The sequence below is a fragment of the Bos indicus x Bos taurus genome, chromosome X, assembly GCF_003369695.1.
Source record: "Bos indicus x Bos taurus breed Angus x Brahman F1 hybrid chromosome X, Bos_hybrid_MaternalHap_v2.0, whole genome shotgun sequence".
In the NCBI taxonomy this organism is placed as follows: domain Eukaryota; kingdom Metazoa; phylum Chordata; class Mammalia; order Artiodactyla; family Bovidae; genus Bos; species Bos indicus x Bos taurus.
Window position 1 is genome coordinate 94,146,170 of NC_040105.1, and position 23,213 is coordinate 94,169,382.

General features: G+C 40.6%; 1 protein-coding gene across 1 annotated transcript in view; it reads left to right on the forward strand.

Annotated features, from left to right (window-relative positions):
- Positions 1-13,989, forward strand: part of CENPI (centromere protein I) — an 86,440-nt gene extending 72,451 nt beyond the window's left edge. Inside the window, exons 20-21 of the mRNA XM_027533989.1 lie at positions 10,704-10,745; positions 11,692-13,989. Of these exons, the coding sequence (XP_027389790.1) occupies positions 10,704-10,745; positions 11,692-11,793 (144 nt within the window). The 3' untranslated portion in view covers positions 11,794-13,989. The remainder of the gene's footprint in view (positions 1-10,703; positions 10,746-11,691) is intronic.
- Positions 13,990-23,213: the final 9,224 nt, after the last annotated feature.

Here is a 23,213-nt window from a genome sequence, read left to right on the forward strand (position 1 = left end):
TCCATCTTAATGTGTATGAAGTGACATCTTATTGTGGCTTTGGTTCACGTCTCCATAATGATTAGCGTTGCAGAGCATCTCTTTATATGTTCATTGGTCATTTGTTTATCTTCTTTGGAGAAATATCTACAAGTCCTTTGCTGTTATTTTAATTGGGTTATTTGATTTTTTGTTTTTGAGTTATAGGAATTCTTTATATAAGAAGTCTGGATATTAATTATTTACAGATATATGATTTGCAAATATTTCCTCCCATTTTGTAGGTTGCCTTTTCATTTTGCTTGATTGCATCCTTTAATGCATAGACGTTTTAAGCATGATATAATGCCATTTGGATATGTATATATGGATATAGATGTAGTCTGTTTTGGCTTGTGCTTTTGGTGTCATACCTAAGAAATCGTAAAATCCAGTGTCATAAATCTTTCCCCCTATGGATTTTTCTAATCCATTGAAAAATATAGTTTTCTACTGATATAGAAATCCATATAGTTTTTAGTCTTATGTTTAGATGTTTAGTCCATTTTCTTCCCTTCCTTCAGTTAATTTTTGTATATGGTATAAAGGATCCAACTACATTCCTTTGCATGTGGAGATGCAGTTTTCCCAGTACCATTTGTTAAAGAGACTGTTCTTTCCCCCAGTGAATGGCCATGACACCTTTGTCAAAGATCATTTGACTATATCCATGATGGTTTATTTCTGAGCTCTCTGTTCATTTACACTTGTCTATATGTCTGTCTTCATGCCAGTAACACATTATTTTATTTTGAAACTTTGTAGTAAGTTTTGAAATCAGGAAGTGTGATATTCTCTCTCTTTATATACTTTTTATTTCTATTATTTCTGCTCTGATCTTTATTATTTCTTTCTTTATTTCTCTGGGTTTAGTTTGCTCTCCTGTTTCTGGTTTCTTGGCAATAAATTAGATTATCAATTTGAGATCTTCATTTTTATTGTAAATATTTACAGCCCTGATTTATCTGCCACGCTAACTAGGAAGGACCAATGGCTTACACTGCTATTCTTATGGAATTTTAGTAGATCTTGTTGAATAAATATTTTTATATTTTTTGTATGTCATTAGGATAATTTCAAGAGACTTTAAATCCTGGGTTTATAAAACCAGTCTTTGCCAACTTTGCCTGTTTTCTGGTGAGTAGTTCCACAGAATTCCTCGTGATCCTATCCTGGAAGTGGAACTCCATGTGGACACTTATCATAGAACAGCCATCTTCCGTTTCTTGAATATCCTTCCAGATGTGTATAGTATATTTCTGTGTAAATGATCTTTTTCAACACTGTACATTATACATACTTTTCCTGTCTCTTGAATTTTTTTTTTGACTTAGTATCTTGGCATTTGTTTTGCCTGTGTGTGTGTGTTCTCAGTTGCTCAGTTGTATCCAATTCTGCTACCCTATGGAAAATAGCCTTCAAGGCATCACTGTCCATGGGATTCTCCAGGCAAGAATACTGGAGTGGGTTGCCATTCCCTTCTCCAGGGGATTTTCCCAACCCAGGGATTAAACCTGTGTCTCCTGCTTTGGTAGACAGATTCTTGACCACAGAGCCACAAGAGAATCCCTTTTGTTTCATATTTGTACATAAAGGACTGCCTCATTCTTTTTGTTGTCTCTGTAGTATTTCATTGTATGGATGTAGTACAAGTTAAGCATATAACTTATAAATTGAGTTTTTGAGTTATTTCCAATCATTATTAAATTATACTCTAATGAATATGTTTGAATTATATAAATTATTTCATACATGTGCAAGTGTGTCTGTTGGATAAAATTGCTGCACATGGAATTGACTTCAAAGGGTATATCTTTGTAATTTTGTTCAGTTCAGTTCAGTCACTCAGTCTTGTCCGACTCTTTGCAGTCTCATGAATTGCAGCACGCCAGGCCTCACTGTCCATCACCAACTCCCGGAGTTCACTCAGACTCACGTCCATTGAGTCAGTGATGCCATCCAGCCATCTCATCCTCTGTCATCCCCTTCTCCTCCTGCTCTCAATCCCTCCCAGCATCAGAGTCTTTTGCAATGAGTCAGCTCTTCGCATGAGATGGCCAAAGTACTGGAGTTTCATCTTTAGCATCATTCCTTCCAAAGAAATCCCAGGGCTGATCTCCTTCAGAATGGACTGGTTGGATCTCCTTGCAGTCCAAGGGACTCTCAAGAGTCTTCTCCAACACCACAGTTCAAAAACATGAATTCTTCAACACTCAGTTTTCTTCACAGTCCAACTCTCACATCCATACATGACTACTGGAAAAACCATAGCCTTGACTAGATGGACCTTTGTTGGCAAAGTAGTGTCTCTGCTTTTGAATATGCTATCTAGGTTGGTCATAACTTTCCTTCCAAGGAGTAAGGGTCTTTTAATTTCATGGCTGCAGTCATCAACTGCAGTGATTTTGGAACCCCCAAGAATAAAGTCTGACACTGTTTCCACTGTTTCCTCATCTATTTCCCATGAAGTGATGGGACCAGATGCCATGATCTTAGTTTTCTGAATGTTGAGCTTTAAGCCAACTTTTTCACTCTCCTCTTTCACTTTCATCAAGAGGCTTTTGAGTTCTTCTTCACTTTCTGCCATAAGCGTGGTGTCATCTGCGTATCTCAGGTTATTGATATTTCTCCCGGCAGTCTTGACTCCAGCTTGTGTTTCTTCCAGCCCAGTGTTTCTCATGATGTACTCTGCATATAAGTTAAATAAACAGGGTGACAATATATAGCCTTGACATACTCCTTTTCTTATTTGGAACCAGTCTATTGTTCCATGTCCAGTTCTAACTGTTGCTTACTGACCTGCATATAGGTTGTTCAAGAGGCAGGTCAGGTGGTCTGGTATTCCCATCTCTTTCAGAATTTTCCACAGTTTATTGTGATCCACACAGTCAAAGGCTTTGGCATAGTCAATAAAGCAGAAATAGATGTTTTTCTGGAACTTTCTTGCTTTTTCCATGATCCAGCAGATGTTGGCAATTTGATCTCTGGTTCCTCTGCCTTTTCTAAAACCAGCTTGAACATCTGGAAGTTCACAGTTCACGTATTGCTGAAGCCTGGCTTGGAGAATTTTGAGCATTACTTTACTAGCGTGTGAGATGAGTGCAATTGTGCGGTAGTTTGAGCATTCTTTGGCATTGCCTTTCTTAGGGATTAGAATGAAAACTGACCTTTTCCAGTCCTGTGGCCGCTGCTGAGTTTTCCAAATTTGTTGGCATATTGAGTGCAGCACTTTCACAGCATCATCTTTCAGGATTTGAAATAGCTCAACTGGAATTCCATCACCTCCACTAGCTTTATTTGTAGTGATGCTTTCTGAGGCCCACTTGACTTCACATTCCAGGATGTCTGGCTCTAGGTGAGTGAGCACACCACTGTGATTATCTTGGTCATGAAGATCTTTTTTGTACAGTTCTTCTGTGTATTCTTGTCACCTCTTCTTAATATCTTCTGCTTCTGTTAAGTCCATACCATTTCTGTCCTTTATTGAGCCCTTCTTTGCATGAAATGTTCCCTTCCTATCTCTAATTTTCTTGAAGAGATCTCCAGTCTTTCCCGTTTTGTTGTTTTCCTCTACTTCTTTGCATTGATCGCTGAGGAAGGCTTTCTTATCTCTCCTTGCTATTCTTTGGAACTCTGCATTCAGGTGCTTATATCTTTCTTTTTCTCCTTTGCTTTTCGCTTCCCTTCTTTTCACAGCTATGTGTAAGGCCTCCCCAGAGAGCCATTTTGCTTTTTTGCATTTCTTTTTCTTGGGGATGGTCTTGATCCCTGTCTCCTGTACAAAGTCACGAACCTCAGTCCATAGTTCATCAGGCACTGTATCTATTAGATCTAGTCCCTTAAATCTGTTTCTCACTTCCACTGTATAATCATAAGGGATTTGTTTTAGGTCATACCTGAATGGTCTAGGTTTTCCCTACTTTCTTCAATTTAAGTCTGAATTTGGCAATAAGGAGTTGATCTGAGCCACAGTCAGCTCCTGGTCTTGTTTTTGCTGACTGTATAGAGCTTCTCCACCTTTGGCTGCAAAGAATATAATCAGTCTGATTTCAGTGTTGACCATCTGGTGATGTCCATGTGTAGAGTTTTGTGTTGTTGGAAGAGGGTGTTTGCTATGACCAGTGCGTTCTCTTGGCAAAACTGTATTAGCCTTCGCCTTGCTTTATTCTGTATTCCAAGGCCAAATTTGCCTGTTACCCCCGGTGTTTCTTGACTTGCTACTTTTGCATTCCTGTCCCCTATAATGAAAAGGACACCTTTTTTGGATGTTAGTTCTAAAAGGTCTTGTAGATCTTCACAAAACTATTCAGCTTCTTCAACGTTACTGGTTGGGGCATAGACTTGGATTACTGTGATATTGAATGGTTTGCCCTGGAAACGAACAGAAATCATTCTGTCGTTTTTGAGATTGCATCCAAGTACTGCATTTCGGACTCTTCTGTTGACCATGATGGCTTCTCCATTTCTTCTAAGGGATTCCTGCCCGCAGTAGTAGATATAATGGTCATCTGAGTTAAATTCACCCATTCCAGTCCATTTTAGTTTGCTGATTCCTAGAATGTTGACGTTCATTCTTTTCATCTCCTTTTTGACCACTTCCAATTTACCTTGATTCATGGACCTGACATTCCAGGTTCCTATGCAATATTGCTCTTTACAGCATCGGACCTTGCTTCTATCACCAGTCACATCCACAGCTGGGTATTGTTTTTGCTTTGGCTCCATCCTTTCATTCTTTCTGGAGTTATTTCTCCACTGATCTCCAGTAGCATATTGGGCACCTACTGACCTGGGGAGTTCCTCTTTCAGTATCCTATCATTTTGCCTTTTCATACTGTTCATGGGGTTCTCAAGGCAAGATTACTGGAGTGGTTTGCCATTCCCTTCTCCAGTGGACCACATTCTGTCAGACCTCTCCACCATGACCCGCCCATCTTGGGTGGCTCCACAGGGCATGGCTTAGTTTCATTGAGTTAGACCAGGCTATGGTCTGTGTGATTAGATTGACTAGTTTTCTGTGATTATGGTTTCAGTGTGTCTGCCCTCTGATGCCCTCTCACAACACCTACCATCTTACTTGGGTTTCTCTTACCACGGACGTGGGATAACTCTTCATGGCTGCTCCAGCAAAGTGCAGCCACTGCTCCTCACCTTAGACGAGGGGTATCTCCTCACCGCCTCCCCTCCTGACTTTGAACGTGGAGTAGCTCCTCTTGGCCCTCCTGCACCCGTGCAGCCACCACTCCTTGGACATGGGGTAGCTCCTCCCGGCCGCCTCCCTTGGCCTCAGGCATGGGGTAGCTCCTCCCAGCCACTGCCCATGACCTCGGATGTGGAGTAGCTCCTGTCAGCCGCTCCTGCACCGTTGCAGCCTGGCACTCTTGGCCGCCCCCCGCCCCGACCTCAGACGTGGGGTAGCTCCTCTCGACCACACTTCTGCGAGGTCCTGCAAGGTCTGTCACAGCCGGCGTGCTTCTTTTGTTAGGTGTAATTTTGTTAGGTGTTGTCAAATTGCTTTCAGTAGAAGTTATACCAACTTCAGATCAGATCAGATCAGATGAGTCACTCAGTCATGTCGGACTCTTTGCGACCCCATGAATTGCAGCATGCCAGGCCTCCCTGTCCATCACCAACTCCCGGAGTTCACTCAGACTCACATCCATTGAGTCAGTGATGCCATCCAGCTATCTCATCCTCTGTCGTCCCCTTCTCTTCCTGCCCCCAATCCTTCCCAGCATCAGAGTCTTTTCCAATGAGTCAACTCTTCGCATGAGGTGGCCAAAGTATTGGAGTTTCAGTTTTAGCATCATTCCTTCCAAAGAAATCCCAGGGCTGATCTCCTTCAGAATGGACTGGTTGGATCTCCTTGCAGTCCAAGGGACTCTCAAGAGTCTTCTCCAACACCACAGTTCAAAAGCATCAGTTCTTCGGCACTCAGCCTTCTTCACAGTCCAACTCTCACATCCATACATGACCACAGGAAAAACCATAGCCTTGACAAGACGGACCTTTGTTGGCAAAGTAATGTCTCTGCTTTTGAATATGCTATCTAGTTTGGTCATAACTTTCCTTCCAAGGAGTAAGGGTCTTTTAATTTCATGGCTGCAGTCACCATCTGCAGTGATTTGGGAGCCCAGAAAAATAAAGTCTGACACTGTTTCCACTGTTTCCCCATCTATTTCCCATGAAGTGGTGGGACCAGATGCCATGATCTTCGTTTTCTGAATGTTGAGCTTTAAGCCAACTTTTTCACTCTCCACTTTCACTTTCATCAAGAGGCTTTTGAGTTCCTCTTCACTTTCTGCCATAAGGGTGGTGTCATCTGCATATCTGAGGTTATTGATATTTCTCCCGGCAATCTTGATTCCAGTTTGTGTTTCTTCCAGTCCAGCGTTTCTCATGGTGTACTCTGCATAGAAGTTAAATAAGCAGAGTGACAGTATACAGCCTTGACGAACTCCTTTTCCTATTTGGAACCAGTCTGTTGTTCCATGTCCAGTTCTAATTGTTGCTTCCTGACCTGCATATAGATTTCTCAAGAGGCAGATCAAGTGGTCTGGGATTCTGATCTCTTTCAGAATTTTCCACAGTTTATTGTGATCCACACAGTCAAAGGCTTTGGCATAGTCAATAAAGCAGAAATAGATGTTTACCAACTTACATTACTGCTAACAATAAATGGGAGTCCAGTTGCATCCAGTTCTTACTTGGAATACTACATGATGAATCACAGAATAGAATTAATTTTCTTTAAGTTAGTTCTCTTTTCTTCCCAAACTGTGTGTGTGTGTGTGTGTGTATGTCTTAATTATAAGATTCAGTCTCTAAAATGGTAAATGCTATCAACTTAGACATAGGTAAGCAAACTTATTTTGGGGGTTCAGGAATTAATATATTCTTTTAAATCAGAAGTGTTTTAAAAAATATTTTAGGAAGGTTGGTTCTTTTTTTTAAGGTTAGAATATAATTGCTTTACCGTGTTGTTAGTTTCTTCTGTACAACAAAGTGAATCAGCTATGTGTATACATATATCCCCTCCCTCTTGAACTCCGCCACCACTATCCCATTCCTCCAGGTCATCACAGAACACTGAGTTGAGCTCCCTGTGCTATACAGCAGGAAGGCTGATCCTTGAAAGTTTAATTCTAACAGCATTGTGCACATTTGGCAAAATGTGTAACTAGCATTTTGTAATTAATGTTTCTGTATGATTCTGAAAATACTGTGCTTTAATGTCATTCTTTCTCTTAAAAGAATACCTTTTGAGCCATGTCACCAACTTACTGCTCATTATCTAATGATTATACCTTTGAGGTGATAAAAATAACCTCTGATACGATGTTAGTGTGATTTAATTCTGACAGTTTTACTTTGCTGAATTATCACATTGTAAATATTTCAAATTGACCATATTTTTAGAGATAATTTAGTAAACTTAATTTGGTCAATCAGTTCTCAGTATCCGAAGAGCTCAAGTTACTCCATGCGTCTGGACATTTGTCAAGCTTATGTTTCAGGAAATTCTGAAGCTCTTGGTTTTCTTATCAATTACTTTTGAACTAATAATTAGATATATCTTTGTTTATTCATTCAATAAATATTAGGTGTCCACTATGCTTTTGACGGGCTTAATCTGCCTACAATGCAGGAGACCCTGGTTTGATTCCTGGGTCGGGAAGATCCCCTGGAGAAGGAATAGGCTACCTACTCCAGTATTCTTGGGCTTCCCTGGTGACTCAGATGGTAAAGAATCTGCCTGCAGTGTGGGAAACCTGGGTTCAATCCCTCGGTTGGGACGATCCCCTGGAGTAGGGCATGGCACCCCACTGCAATATTCTTGCCTGGAGAATCACCACGGACAGAGGAGCCTGGCAGGCTACAGTCCATGTTGTCACAAAGAGACAGACAGGACTGAATGACTAAGCACAGCACAGCACAGCACAGCATGCTTTTGACACTGGGAATACAGTGCTTAAGAAGATAAGCTACCGTCTCTGTCCAAATGCAGTTTATTCTAATGAGAACAAGCAAAAAATAAGTAATGAAATAAGTAGATGTAATAATTTTAAACTTTGAGAAATGCCATGAAAGGCATAAACAGGGTGGCGTGAGAGTGTGTGCCTGGGGAGTTGTCAGGGATGAGTGTTCAAAGAGGACCTGTTTGAAGAGGTGACAATTGATCTGAGATTTCTTCTAAAAGATGAGAATAAGCCAACTCTAAAGATAACTAGAAGAAGAGCATTCTAGGCAGTGGGGACAGTACTTAAAGGATTCAGGGGAAAAAAGGAAGGCCAGTGTGACTTAGATTAAGGAACAAGAGGAAGCAACAGTTAGAACTGGACATGGAACAACAGATTGGTTCCAAATAGGAAAAGGAGTACATCAAGGGTGTATATTGTCACCCTGCTTATTTGTAGAGTAAAAACTTATATGCAGAGTACATCATGAGAAACGCTAGGCTGGAGGAAGCACAAGCTGGAATCAAGGTTGCCGGGAAAAATATCAATAACCTCAGATATGCAGATGACACCACCCTTATGGCAGAAAGCGAAGAAGAACTAAAGAGCCTCTTGATGAAAGTGAAAGAGGAGAGTGAAAAAGTTGGCTTAAAGCTCAACATTCAGAAAACTAAGATCATGGCATCTGGTCCCATCACTTCATGGCAAATAGATGGGGAAAACAGTGGCTGACTTTATTTTTCTGGGCTCCAAAATCACTGCAGATGGTGATTGCAGCCATGAAATTAAAAGACGCTTACTCCTTGGAAGGAAAGTTATGGGCAACCTAGACAGCATATTAAAAAGCAGAGACATTACTTTGTCAACAAGGTCTGTCTAGTCAAGGCTATGGTTTTTCCAGTAGTCGTGTATGGATGTGAGAGTTGGACTAGAAAGAAAGCTTAGCACCAAAGAATTGATGCTTTTGAACTGTGATGTTGGAGAAGACTCTTAAGAGTCCCTTGCAAGGAGATCCAACCAGTCCATTCTAAAGGAGATCAGTCCTGGGTGTTCTTTGGAAGGACTCATGCTAAAGCTGAAACTCCAATACTTTGGCCACTTGATGTAAAGAGCTGACTCATTGGAAAAGACCCTGATGCTGGGAAAGATTGAGGGCAGGAGGAGAAGGGGACAGACAACAGAGGATGAGATGGTTGGATGGCATCACCGACTCGATGGACACGGGTTTGGGTGGACTCCGGGAGTTGGTGATGGACAGGGAGGCCTGGCATGCTGCGGTTCATGGGGTCACAAAGAGTCAGACACGACTGACCAACTGAACTGACTGACTGATAGAAGAACAGGATAGATTATTTTGTTTTTGCGGGGAGGGCAGGTTAAGAATCAAGAATCAATCAGTTAAGTAGGACCTACTTAAGTTTGAGATGCCTGTTAGATATCCAAGAAGTTTAAGTAGGCACCTTGAAACAGGGACCTTTAAAGCTCAAGAGAGGTATTGGAATGCGAGAAATAAGTATGAAATTCATCAGCATGGATGATACTTCATCAGTTCCAAAACTACTTTTTTTTTTTTTTGCTTTTTAACTTTTCAGAGATAAGGGTGCATCTTGTGATTGATGTCAGCCAGGTAGCAATCATGATAGAGTTGTCATTTGCTGTTTTAAGTGTGTACTGGCAGATGGCCAGAATCAGATCTTGCAGATTGGATGGCAGCAGCATGGGGGAGAATTGGAGATGATAATGGAGAACTGTATTAAGCCCTTAAAATCAAATGACTCAAAGTAAGAAGGTAGGGAAGAGCTGGAACCATCCATGTTAGGGACATTTCCTTGAGGCAAGGGCCAAAAGTAGGTTAGCTTTTTGCAGTTGAGACCCAAGCACCGTAGCTTTCTGTTCTTTTAAGAAATGCTGCATAATGCACACTCTGGCACAGAGAATGATACTGTGTGAAGATAAACATAGATGTCCACAACCCTCAAGTAAAAAAGTAATTCAGAAGAGTTAGACTCTGAATGTGAAGTTTTAGAAATAACTTTCACCATTTCAAAATTTCACCATTGAATTTTGTTTGCATTTACCATTTCATGTTGGTAAAAATGATATATGTTCAAAATCTGCCTACATCTAAAACTCACTCAGTGTAAAATATAAACTTCTAATTGTGTTATACATGGTTTGATCGGCAGAGTTTTTTCTCAGTGAGTCATAAAAATGATCGTTAGAATTGATAGCTTTTCAGTGAAGTACCGTAGGTGATAGTTAAAACCAGAGAATAACTAGCTAGTTCACCTAGCTCTTGAGTTTACCTAAAAAATTACAATTTCAGAAATCTACTGTGTACACAGACTGCCTCACCAGACTTCGTCCTCATCCTTCAAAACTCAATTCAGATAATCATATTCCTCAGGAAAAACCTTCTATAACACCTTTCATCTCCACCCGTGACTGAGTCCAGAATTTTTAAAAATGAGGCCATAGATTAACAAAATGGTGCTCACTTTATCTACTGCGATTTTATGTTCTTTCTGTTTGTGCTTCTAGGGAAAAATATGAAAGGTTATAGTGGGTGTTTATTCAAAAGGATTCCAAGAATGTTGGTAGGAATAGAACATAGCATGAATCAGACAGTGAAGAGCCATCTTAATTTTCTGGTAATTTCTGCTAACCAAATATTTTCATCCCCATTTCTCTCCATTTCCTTTTTTGTTTGTTTTTTTGTTTTTAAAGGAATGCCCAGAAGAAAGGAAAGTAAACATGAGCTCTATTCGGGTAAGGAAATTTATTTTCATCATGTGCAGGGATAAAGCTCCTATTCCAGTACTCTTGCCTGGAGGGTCCCATGGACAGAGGAGCCTAGTAGGCTCCAGTCCATGGAGTCGCTAAGAGTCGGGCACGACTGAGCGACTGCACTTTGACTTTTCACTTTCGTGCATTGGAGAAGGAATTGGCAACCCACTCCAGTATTCTTGCCTGGAGAATCCCAGGGACAGAGGCGCCTGGTAGGCTGCCATCTATGGGGTCGCACAGAGTTGGACATGACTGAAGCGACTTAGCAGCAGCAGCAGCAGCAGGGATAAAGCTTCATTTCATCAAAAGAATTTATACCTTTACTTTCCCCCAAATCCCATGTCTGCTGCCTAGGCAAATTCAAAGTAAAGTATTTGCTTTCTGAATTAATTCCAGTGACTTTTATGTGACTTCATTGGCACATACCCTCTACATAGATAAAACTATTCATAGTTTGACTCTTGCTGTTGTGTCTGTGCATCGTCTTATTCTATAATACATTTGCATGTAGTCAAAGTGTGACTGTAACAAAACCAAACACAGTTGTCTCAGTATAGAAACTCTGCTGTGTACATATTTAATATAGACATTAATGTAATAATGTCTGCTCCTGTGCTGTGTACTTTAGATGTTAAATTCCTAGAGTGCAGGAATGATGACCCATTTCCATTTCACAGTACTTGTTCAGCTGAACAGCTAAATATTTTTGTCAATATAATAAAAGGAATATTTAGCCTTTAAATTTTGGGTATGCTCTAGTTTGAATGTTGCTTTAGTGACTGAGTTTTAGTAAAGAACATGGCTACTCGAGCTTACTTTTGGTATGCACATCCAGGATGCTGGGAACTTTTTCTAGGCAAAGAAGAGGAGGTAGAGAATAAGCAAAGTAAATACCTGATGAGTAATTTTCCCATTTTTGTGCCTGCAGGGGAAGAAATGGAACTGGTATTTGGACTATTTATATTCAGAGGGGTTACACGGCTTGAAACACTTCATAAGAAGTAGTATTCATCGTTCTTCTGTCCCCTGAGCAGAGAGCGTGAACCACCTGATCAACATTTTGTTTTTATGTTTCATGTCACGGATGTTTTAGCATGATATTTTAAAAAGGCTGCTGTTAGCAGTCATGTAATAGAACAGACGTGGTGTTGGGGTCAAGCCAACCTAGGTTTGAATCTCATGTCTGCCACTCACTAGTTTTGAGACTGTGTTCTGAGTTTTTTTGTTTAGTGCCTTAAAATAATAGCAATCATTTATTATTAATATTTCTATTTCTACGAGGCAGAAATTTGGGGAGAGCTTTAACTGGGTGGTTCTGCCTCAGGGTCTTTCCCAAACTTGTAGTCGGGTAGATGGAGGGCTAGAACTCTGGAGGCTGGCTGAGTTAATCTCCCCCTCTTCTTAGAGTCTCAAGGCTTCTTCATGTGGTCTTTCCATGTGGCTCACTTGGGCTTCCTTACAGCATGGTGGCCTCAGGACAACTGGATGCTTCTGTGGTGGCTTGGGGCTCCAGGCAGGCAGATGTCTCAGGGACAAAAAACATCACCTTTTCTGATGCAGCCTTGGAGGTCATGCACTCTCAGTTCCTTCATACTCTCTTGGTCACAAGCAAATCACACACTTCCCCAAGTTCACGGGGAGGGGTATTAGACTCCACCTCATGATGGGAAATGGCAGAGTTCTTGAGTAGAGTTGGCAAATTATGACCCTTGGATGAAATCAGGCTCCCTCTCTAAGGCAGTCGTGTCTGGGCATTTACGTCTTGTCTCTGGCTTTGCCACAGTGTTGAAGCTGAGTTTTTGGGACAGATACTCTGTGGTCTGCAAAGCCAAAAATACTTACTGTAAAACTGTTTATAGAAAAGTTTCCTGACCTCTATTCTAGAAGACCATGTTGGATGAGTGATACTATTTTAGCCACCATTGGCCTCAGGCAAGTTACAAGCCTCTGAATTTTACCAGGGTCTCCCAACCTGGCACCGGAATAGATAACTAAGACATCTGGTTGCCATGGACCACGTGTGTACAAGTGTAGCTTCAGAGTTTATCAGGCCTTTTGCACAGGAGCAGAGGTACACCCGGCTTACTAGCTGCTCATTCTTTGCTGTGGCTGCCATCAGCTTTTGTAAAACTGAGAACAAGGTAAGTATAGCCTTTGACTTTTCGTGTAGCAAACTGTTTGCAGGAGTTAACTGCTTTACAAAAAGTTGGCAACCACTTTTAGAACCCCCAGTTGCTAGTTCAGGAGGAGAGTGGACATTGTTTATGCACTTCTTGTAAAAATGAAAATCCATTAACTTTATGATTTATGCTCTCTGACAGCATTGGGTCAAAGGGGCTTTTTTTTCCTTCCTCCACCTGATCAACATTAAATGAATGTTGACAGAAGCAAACTGAGCATATGGGACTAAACTTCCTTGTTGCTGAAGAGATCAAGAGGCTCAACTTGAGTTTCCATACTCGTTTTACCAACAGACTGCTACCTTCAGGGAGTGCGTAAACTGGCTTTCTACCCATGGCTCAGGAGAGCCTCAGTGTGGCTGATGTTATTTCCAGGATCTAGGTTCTTTAGCCCACTAGTGAAAAATGACTTCATCATCAGTCTCTGCCTTCCACCAAATTATGCATAAGGAGATATATCCATTATGTGGTGGGATTTTTCACATTTTTGTGAACTATGATTTGCATTTTTATGGAAGAGAGCAGATGATAATATACAGCGGCAGCTAAGCCAGACATATTTATGGAAAATACTCAGCTGCCTCTGAAACCTCTGCAAATGTTGCCCTTTTACTGATTTTGGACAGCCATACCAACACCAAGTTAACAGGATATATTTCTAACTCTAAAAGCTGACTTTAGGTAGTTGGTAGATTCTTGGGCCTTCACTGGTAGTAGAAATTTGATGAGAGAAGGAAAGGGAGAGAACTGTGTGATAATGCACATTCCTGGAGTTTTACCAGTTTGATTTTACGAGACTGCTCTATTTTGTGCATGTGCATGTATGTGTTTATATATATATATATATATATATATATATATATCCCATTTTTAAATGTTTAGGTTCAAATAAATTAACTGTAACTTATTTTCAGGAATAATTCTGAAGCTTTTTAAAATTTTTATAATAGCTAGAATATCTTGCTGAAAATTTACCACAGAATTTTGCTTCAGTGCTACAGAAAAATTCTCCACCTTTTAATAAAATTTGTATCATTTGAGAGAAATCAGGCTGAATTTACTTTTGTATTTAAGAGCACATTGCAGTTCTTTTTTTCCTGTAAAGCAAAACAACCCTGAACTATATTATTGGAAGGTGTTCAGACTAGAATCCTATGTATTCACTCATTTTTAATTTTATACATATTTACTGAGCTTACCATGTGCTGTGAACTCTTCTGTGTGCTGGTTATATAGTACCTGCTTTTGTGGAATTTACTTCTCCATTGGAGAAGACAGATAATACAGGTTGTAAATAGATGTCTAATATTAGATACTATAAAGAAAAAGCAAAGAATAGGGACAGAAACAAACTGAGTGTATGGGACTAAATTCCTTCCTCATTGGTAGAGGCCCAGTGGTTCATTGAGTTTCCATATTCGCTTCAGCAACAGACTGCCATCTTCAGGGAGTCCTTTAAATTGTCCTTCTATCCATGGTTCAGGAGACCTTCAATGTGGCCAACTTTGATTTGCAGGATCTGGGTTCTTTAGCCAGCAAGTGAAAAATGACTTCATCATCAGACTCTGCCTTCCACCAAATTATACATAAAGAGATATACATGTTTGAGAGGGTTGCAATGTAAGATGCTTAAGGAAGGCCTGTTTGAAGAGGTGACATATGCAGAGGCCCTAATGAAATAAGTGTATGAACCGTGTGAATATTGGGGAAAAGAGCATTCTAGGAAGAGGTAAAGGCAAGTAAAAAGATTTGAAAATGTTAACTTACTTGGTGTTTGAGGAATAGCAGAGGCCAGTAGGGTTACAACCTAGTGATTAAAGGAATGATAAGAAATGAAATGGGAGAAAGCCAGAGAGTAGTTCATGACAATCCTTGTAGCTGGGATGGAGAGCTGAGGAGTGGCATAATTTGACATTGTGGATCACAAATTTACTATGTGGATCACAACAAACTGGAAAATTCTTCAAGAGATGGGAATAACAGACCACCTTACCTGCCTCCTGAGAATGCAGGTCAAGAAGAAGCAACAGTTAGAACTGGACATGGAACAACAGACTGGTTCCAAATTGGGAAAGGAGTACATCAAGGCTATATATTGTCACCCTGTTTATTTAACTTACATGCAAGGTACATCATGCAAAATACCAGGCTGGATGAAGCACAACCTGGAATCAAGATTGTTGGGAGAAATATCAATAACCTCAGATATGCAGATGATGCCACCCTTATGGCAGAAAGCGAAGAGGAACTAAAGAGCCTCTTGATGAAAGTGAAAAGAGGAGAGTGAAAAAGCTGGCTTAAAACTTGACATTCAAAAAACAAAGATCATGGCATCCAGTCCCATCACTTCATGGCAAATAGATGGGGAAACAATTGAAACAGTGACAGACTTTATTTTCTTGGGCTCCAGAATCACTGCAGATGGTAACTGCAGCCATGAAATTCAAAGACGCTTGCTTCTTGGAAGAAAAGCTACAACCAATCTAGACAACATATTAAAAAGCAGAGACATTACTTTGCCAACAAATGTCTCTCTAGTTAAAGCTATGGTTTTTCCAGTAGTCATGTATGGATGTAAGAGGTGGACTATAAAGAAAGCTGAGCGCCAAAGAATTGATGCTTTTGAACTGTGGTGTTGGAGAAGACTCTTGAGAGCCCCTTGGATTGCAAGGAGATCCAACCAGTCCATCCTAAAGGAAATCCGTCCTGAATATTCATTGGAAGGACTGATGCTGAAGCTCCAGTACTTTGGCCACCTGACGTGAAGAACTGACTCATTGGAAAAGACCCTGATGCTGGGAAAGATTGAAGGCAGGAGGAGAAGGGGACGACAGAGGATGAGATGGTTGGATGACATCACCAACTCAATGGACATGAGTTTGAGCAAGCTTAGGGAGTTGATGATGGATAGGAAAGCCTGGCATGCTGTGGCCCATGAGGTCACAAAGAGTGGGACATGACTGAGTGACTGAACTGAACTATAGAGCTGCAGTGTAGAGTTTAGATTGAAGAGGATTAAGCAGAGAGAACAGTTAGGTTATTACAGTTTTCGAGGCAAGAGTCCTAGACTAGTGTGGTGGATGATGGGGGAGGTGGGGTGGGTGGGTGGGTAGTCAGATACTGGATTCAAGCTATATTTTAAAGGCTCTGCTGATAGCTTGGATATGAAGGAGGGGAGGGGAGTAAAGGATGACACTTAGTTTTTTGATTCAGCAACTGGGTGAATGCTGGAATGGAGAGATGAGGAACAGATTTGAAGGAGTGTGGAGTCATGAGGGTGTTTTTGGTCATGTTAGTTAGGAGATGCTAAATAGGCAGTTGGATATCCAAATCTAGAATTCAGGGTACATTTTGATTCTGACAGTTGATTTGGGAGTCTATTTCATGGCCATGATATTGGATGAGATCACTTAGTACAGCTTGCAAAGAGAAAATGGCAAAGGACTAAACCCTGGAGCATGCAAATATTAAGAAGTAGAGAAGAGGAGGAACCAGCAAGAGACTGAGAAGTACTCACTAGTGAGCTAGAAGAAAAGTTAGAAGACTGATGTGCTGGAAGCCAAGTAAAGAAAATGTTTCAAAAAGGAGGGGATATTTAATGGTATGGAATGTTGCTTACATATACCTGGATAAAAGAAGCTTTAGCTGCTTTGAAGTAAATCTGATAGCTTCCCCAGTGCATAGCCCTTGTCATTTAGAAAATTTGCTTTTAAGTTCGTACTCCAAGTAACTTCCCATATTGTTTTTCACAACATATTATTTTGGTCCTTAAGATCATGTAGAAGTTTAAATTGTGAGAAGGGGTTTGATTAGTTTTTATGAAAATTTAACCCCTAACAATCTCATATCATGGAAGAAACTTCTCTAAACTTGAGTTTATATTCTGGGAGAAAAAAATTTTTCCCCTTAGTTTGCGTTTTTGTTCAATAATTATTCCCTGGGTACTTCTTTGACCATATTCTTCTTGATCAATTATTTAACACACTTAAAATTAGATATACAGCTGTGCAAATATGCCAAGTCTAGTTATTTGAAAAGTCTTTTGAAGAATGTTCACGGCAAAGAAAAACAAGAAAAACAAAATAAGAGTATTTGCTTGCATGCAAAACATGTCTAAGAAAAGAAATAGAAAGTGTGGTTTGTTTTCCTAATTGTACAAAAAGAATACCCAGTATTTGTGTAAAATTGCTGATGTTATAAATATTGACTTAATATTCAATAACAATGCTATTAGATTTCCAACATTTTTTTATCATAACTTCTTCGTCTGGTCTTGGGGACAATCTGGAAAGAAAAAATGATAACTATGGTGCCTCATAAACTTTTATTAGCATAGTAGAAATTCTCTTTATATCAGTTACATTTTATCACAAAATAGTTTATTAGAAGAAAAATTATTCTCTAAAATTTATATATATATATTTTTTAGGTGACCTTTTATTTTTTTAATATAAATGTATTTATTTTAATTGGAGGCTAATTACTTTACAATATTGTATTGGTTTTGCCATACATTGACATGTATCCGCCACAGGTGTACACGTGTTCCCATCCTGAACCCCCTTCCCACCTCCCTCCCCAGCCCATCCCTCTGGGTCATCCCAGTGCACCAGCCCCGAGCACCCTGTATCATGCATCGAACCTGAACTGGCTATTCGTTTCACATATGATAATATACATGTTTCAGTGTCATTCTCCCAAATCATCCCACCCTCGCCCTCTCCCACAGAGTCCAAAAGACTGTTATATACATCTGTGTCTTTTTTGCTGTCTTGCATACAGGGTTATCGTTACGATGTTTCTAAATTCCATATATATGCATTAGTATACTGTATTGGTGTTTTTCTTTCTGACTTACTTCACTCTGTATAATATGCTCCAGTTTCACCCACCTCATTAGAACTGATTCAAATGTGTTCTTTTTAATGGCTGAGTAATATTCCATTGTGTATATGTACCACAGCTTTCTTATCCATTCATCTGCTGATGGACATCTAGGTTGCTTCCATGTTCTGGCTATTATAAACAGTGCTGTGATGAACATTGGGGTACACGTGTCTCTTTCAATTCTGGTTTCCTCAGTGTGTATGCCCAGCAGTGGGATTGCTGGGTCATATGGCAGTTCTATTTCCAGTTTTTTAAGGAATCTCCACACTGTTGTCCATAGTGGCTGTACTAGTTTGCATTCCCACCAACAGTGTAAGAGGGTTCCCTTTTCTCCACACCCTCTCCAGAATTTATTGCCTGTAGACTTTTGGATAGGAGCCATTCTGTCTGGCATGAGATGGTACCTCGTTGTGCTTTTGATTTGCATTTCTCTGATAATGAGTGATGCTGAGCATCTTTTCATGTGTTTGTTAGCCATCTGTATGTCTTCTTTGGAGAAATATCTGTTTAGTTTTTCGGCCCATTTTTTGATTGGGTCATTTATTTTTCTGGAATTGAGCTGCAGGAGTTTCTTGTATATTTTTGAGATTAATTCTTTGTCACTTGCTTCATTTGCTATTATTTTCTCCCATTCTGAAGGCTGTCTTTTCACCTTGCTTATAGTTTACTTCATTGTGCAAAAGCTTTTAATTTTAATTAGGTCCCATTTGTTTATTTTTGCTTTTATTTCCAATATTCTGGGAAGTGGGTTATAGAGGATCCTGCTGTGATTTATGTCGGAGAGTGTTTTGCCTACGTTCTCTAGGAGTTTTATAGTTTCTGGTCTTACATTTAGATCTTTAATCCATTTTGAGTTTCTTTTTGTGTATGGTGTTAGAAAGTGTTCTAGTTTCATTCTTTTACAAGTGGTTGATCAGTTTTCCCAGCATCACTTGTTATTATATTTTTAAGATCTTTTTGAACTGATAGTACTTTTCACTTTGTTTAAATTATTAGGTTTTTAAACTTATGAAAGTAGAAGTGTTAGTTGTTCAGTCGTATCTTCTTTGCATCCCCATGACTGTAGCCAACCAGGCTTCTCTGTCCATGGAATTCTCCAGGCAAGAATACGGGAGATAGTTGCCATTTCCTTCTCCAGTGGATCTTCCCAACACAGGGATCAAAGCCAGGTCTCCTGCTTTGCAGGCAGATTCTTTACCTTCTGAGCCATGAATCTATAGAGAACCTCTATTTCTGTCATGTAAAAAAAATCTGTTTCTAACAAAGGTGGACACTATGGACTGAATGTTTGTTTACCTGAAATTTATTTGTTGAAGTCATAACTCCAGTCCCTCCCTCAACGTGATGGTGTTTAGAGGTGGGGCCTTAGGTAATTAGATTTTGAGGATGGACCTCTCATGACATGGGGTTAGTGCCTTTATGTTGTTGTTACTCAGTCCTGTCTGACACTTTGTGACCCCATGGACTGCAGCACACCAGGGTTCTCTGTCCTTCACTGTCTCCCAGAGTCTGCTCAAACTCTTGTCCATTGAATCGAAGATGCCAGTCAACCATTTCATCTGTTATCCCCTTTTCCTGCCCTCAATCTTTCCCAGCATCAGGGTCTTTTCGGGTGAGTCAGTTCTTCACATCAGTGGCCAAAGTATTGGAGCTTCAGCTTCGGCATCAGGCCTTCCAGTGAGTATTCAGGTTTGATTTCCTTTAGCATTGACTAGCTTGATCTTGCTGTCCAAGGGACTCTGAAGACTCTTCTCCAACACCACAGTTCGAAAGCATCAATTCTTTGGCACTCAGTCTTCTTTATGATCCAACTCTCACATCCACACATGACCACTGGAAATACCGTAGCTTTGACTATACAGACATTTGTGGGCCAAGTGATGTCTCTGCTTTTCAGTATACTGTCTAGGTTTGTCATAGCTTTTCCTTCACAAAAAGTGTCTTGTTTTATGGCTACAGACACTGTCCACAGTGATTTTGGAGCCCAAGAAAATAAAGTCTGTCATTGTTTCCATTGTTTCCCCATCTATTTGCCATGAAGTGATGGGAGCAGATGCCATTGTCTTAATTTTTTGAATATTGAGTTTTAAGCCAGCTTTTTCATTCTCCCCTTCCTCCTTCATTAAGAGCCTCTTCAGTTCCTCTTTGCTTTCTTTCATTAGAGTGGTGTCATCTGCGTGTTTGCAGTTGTTTCTCCTGGCAATCTTGATTCCAGCTTGTGATTCCTACAGCCTGGCATTTCACATGATGTATTCTGCATAGAAGTTAAATAAGCAGTGTGACAATATGCATCCTTAATGTAGTCCTTTCCCATTTTTGAACTGGTCCGTTGTTCTGTGTCCAGTTCTAGCTGTTCTTGACCTGCATACAGGTTTCAGAGGAGGCAGATAAGGTGGTCTGGTATTCCCATCTCTTTAAGAATTGTCCACAGTTTGTTGTGATCTACACAGTCAAAGGCTTTCATGTAGTCAGTGAAGCAGAAGATGTTTTTCTGGATATCTCTATGATTCAGATGTTGGCAATTTGATCTCTGGTTCCTCTGCCTTTTCGAAATCCAGCTTGTACATCTAGAAGTTCTCAGTTCAGGTACTGTGGATGCCTAGCATGACGGATTTTAAGCATTACCTTGCTAGCATGTGAAGTGAGCACAATTATACAATGTAGTTTGAACACTCTTTGGCATTGCCCTTCTTTGGGATTGAAATGAAAAGTGACCTTTTCCAGTCCTGTGGCCACTGCTGAGTTTTTCAAATTTACTGACATATAGAGTGCTGTACTTTAACAGCATCATCTTACAGGATTTTAAGTAGCTCAGTTAGAATTCCATCACCTTCACTAGCTTTGCAGCAATACATCCTAAGGCTCACTTGACTTCACACTCCAGGATTTCTGGCTCTAGATGAGTGACCACACCATCGTAGTTACCTGGGTCATTAAGACCTTCTTTGTATAGTTTTTCTATGTATTCTTGCCACCTCTTCTTAATCTCTTTTGCTTCTGTTAGGTACATACCATTTCTGTCCTTTATTGTACCCATTGTTGCATGAAATGTTCCCTTGGTATCTCTAATTTTCTTGAAGAGATCTCTAGTCTTTCCCATTCTATTGTTTTCTTCTGTTTCTTTGCATCATTCGCTTTTGAAGGCTTTCTTATCTCTCCTTGCTATTCTCTGGAACTTTGCATTCAGTTGGGTATATCTTTCTGTTTCTCCTTTGCCTTTCATTTCTTTTCTCAGCTATTTATAAGGCCTCCTCAGACAACTACTTTGCCTTCTTGCTTTCTTTGGGATGGTTTGGATCACTTCCTCCTGTGCAGTGTTACAAACCTCCATCCACAGTTCTTTAGGCACTCTGTCTATCAGATCTAATCCCTTGAATCTATTTGTCACTTCCACTGGATAATCATAAGGGATTTGATTTAGGTCATACCTGAATGGCCTACTGATTTTCCCTACTTTCTTCAATTTAAGTCCAAATTTTGCAATAAGGAGTTCAAGATCTGAGCTACAGTCAGCTCCCAGCCTTGTTTTTGCTGAGTCTGTAGAGCTTCTCCATCCTTGACTGCAAAGGATATAATCAGTCTGATTTTGGTATTGACCATCTGGTGATGTCCATGTATAGAGTTGTCTTTTGTGTTGTTGGAAGAGTGTTTGCTATGATCAGTGCGTTCTCTTGACAAAACTCTGTTAGCCTTTGCCCTGCTTCATTTTGTACTCCAAGGCCAAACTTGCCTGTTACTCCAAGTTTCTCTTGACTTCCTACTTTTGCATTTCAGTCCCTTCTGATGAAAAGGAAGGTCTTGTAGATCTTCATAGAACCGTTCAGCTTCAGCTTCTTCAGCATTAATGGTTGGGGCATAGACTTGGATTACTGTGATGTTGAATAGTTTGCCCTGGAAATGAATCGAGATCTTTCTGTCATTTCTGTCATTTTTGTGATTGCACCCAAGTACTGCATTTCTGACTCTTTTGTTGATTATGTGGGCTACTCCATTTCTTCTAAGGGAATCTTGCCCACAGTAGTAGATATATTGGTCATCTGAATTAAATTCACCCCTTCCCATCCATTTTAGTTCACTGATTCCTAAAATGTTGATGTTCACGCTTGCCATCTCCTGTTTGACCACTTCTAATTTACCTTGATTCATGGCACTCACATTCCAGGTTCCTATGCAGTATTGTTCTTTACAGCATCTGACTTGACTTTCACCACCAGATATATCCACAGCTGAGCATCATTTCTGGTTTGACAGCCTCTTCATTCCTTCTGGAGCTATTACTCCATTCTTCTCCAGTAGCATATTAGACACTTAACCAACCTGGGGGGTTCATCTTTCAGTGTCATATCTTTTTGCCTTTTCATACTGTTCATGGGGCTCTCAAGGCAAAATGCTGAAGTGGTTTACCATTCCCTTCTCCAGTGGACCACGTTCTGTTGGAACCCTCCACCATGACCCATCTGTCTTGGGTGGCCCTACACGGCATGGCTCATAATTGCATTAAGTTACACAAAGCTTTGGTCCATGTGATCATTTTGGTTAGTTTTCTGTGATTGTGGTTTTCATTCTGTCTGCCCTCTGATGGATGAGAATAAGAGGCTTGTGGAAGCTTCCTGATAGGAGGAACTGGCTGTGGGGAAAACTGAATCTTGCTCTGGTGGGCAGGGTCTTGCTCAGTGAATCTTTAATCCAGTTTTCTGCTGATAGATGGGGCTGTGTTCCCTCCCTGTAATTTGGCCTGAGACCAAACTATGGTAGGGATTGTTCTTCTTCAATCACTGAGTTGCCTCCAACTCTTTGTAACCCCATGAACTATAGCACGCCAGGCTTCCCTGGCCTTCACTATCTCCTGGAGTTTGCTCAAACTCATGTCCATTGAGTTGGTGATGCCATCCAATCATCTCGTCCTCTGTTGTCCCCTTCTTCTCCTGCTCTCAGTCTTTTCCAGCATCAGGGTGTTTTCCAGTGAGTTGGCTCTTCACATCAGGTGGCCAAAGTATTGGAACTTCAGCTTCAACATCAGTCCTTCCAATGAATATTCAGGGTTGCTTTCCTTTAGGATTGACTCGTTTTATCTCCTTGCTGTCCAAGATTCTTAAGAATCTTCTCTGGAACCACAATTCAGAAGCATCAGTTCTTCATCAGTGGTAGGGGTTATGGCGGTAATGGTGACCCCTCCAAAAGAACTTATACCAGCATGCCACACCTCCAAGGACTGCTGCTGTCAGTGTCCCTGACCCCCTGGCAGGCCACTGTCAACCCGTACCTCCACCAGAGACTCCCAAACACTCACAGACAGGTCTGACTCAGTCTCTTGGGAGGTCACTGATCTTTCTCTTGGGTCCTGAGTCCAGGAGACCCAGAAAGTCCAGGAGTGCCTTTAATG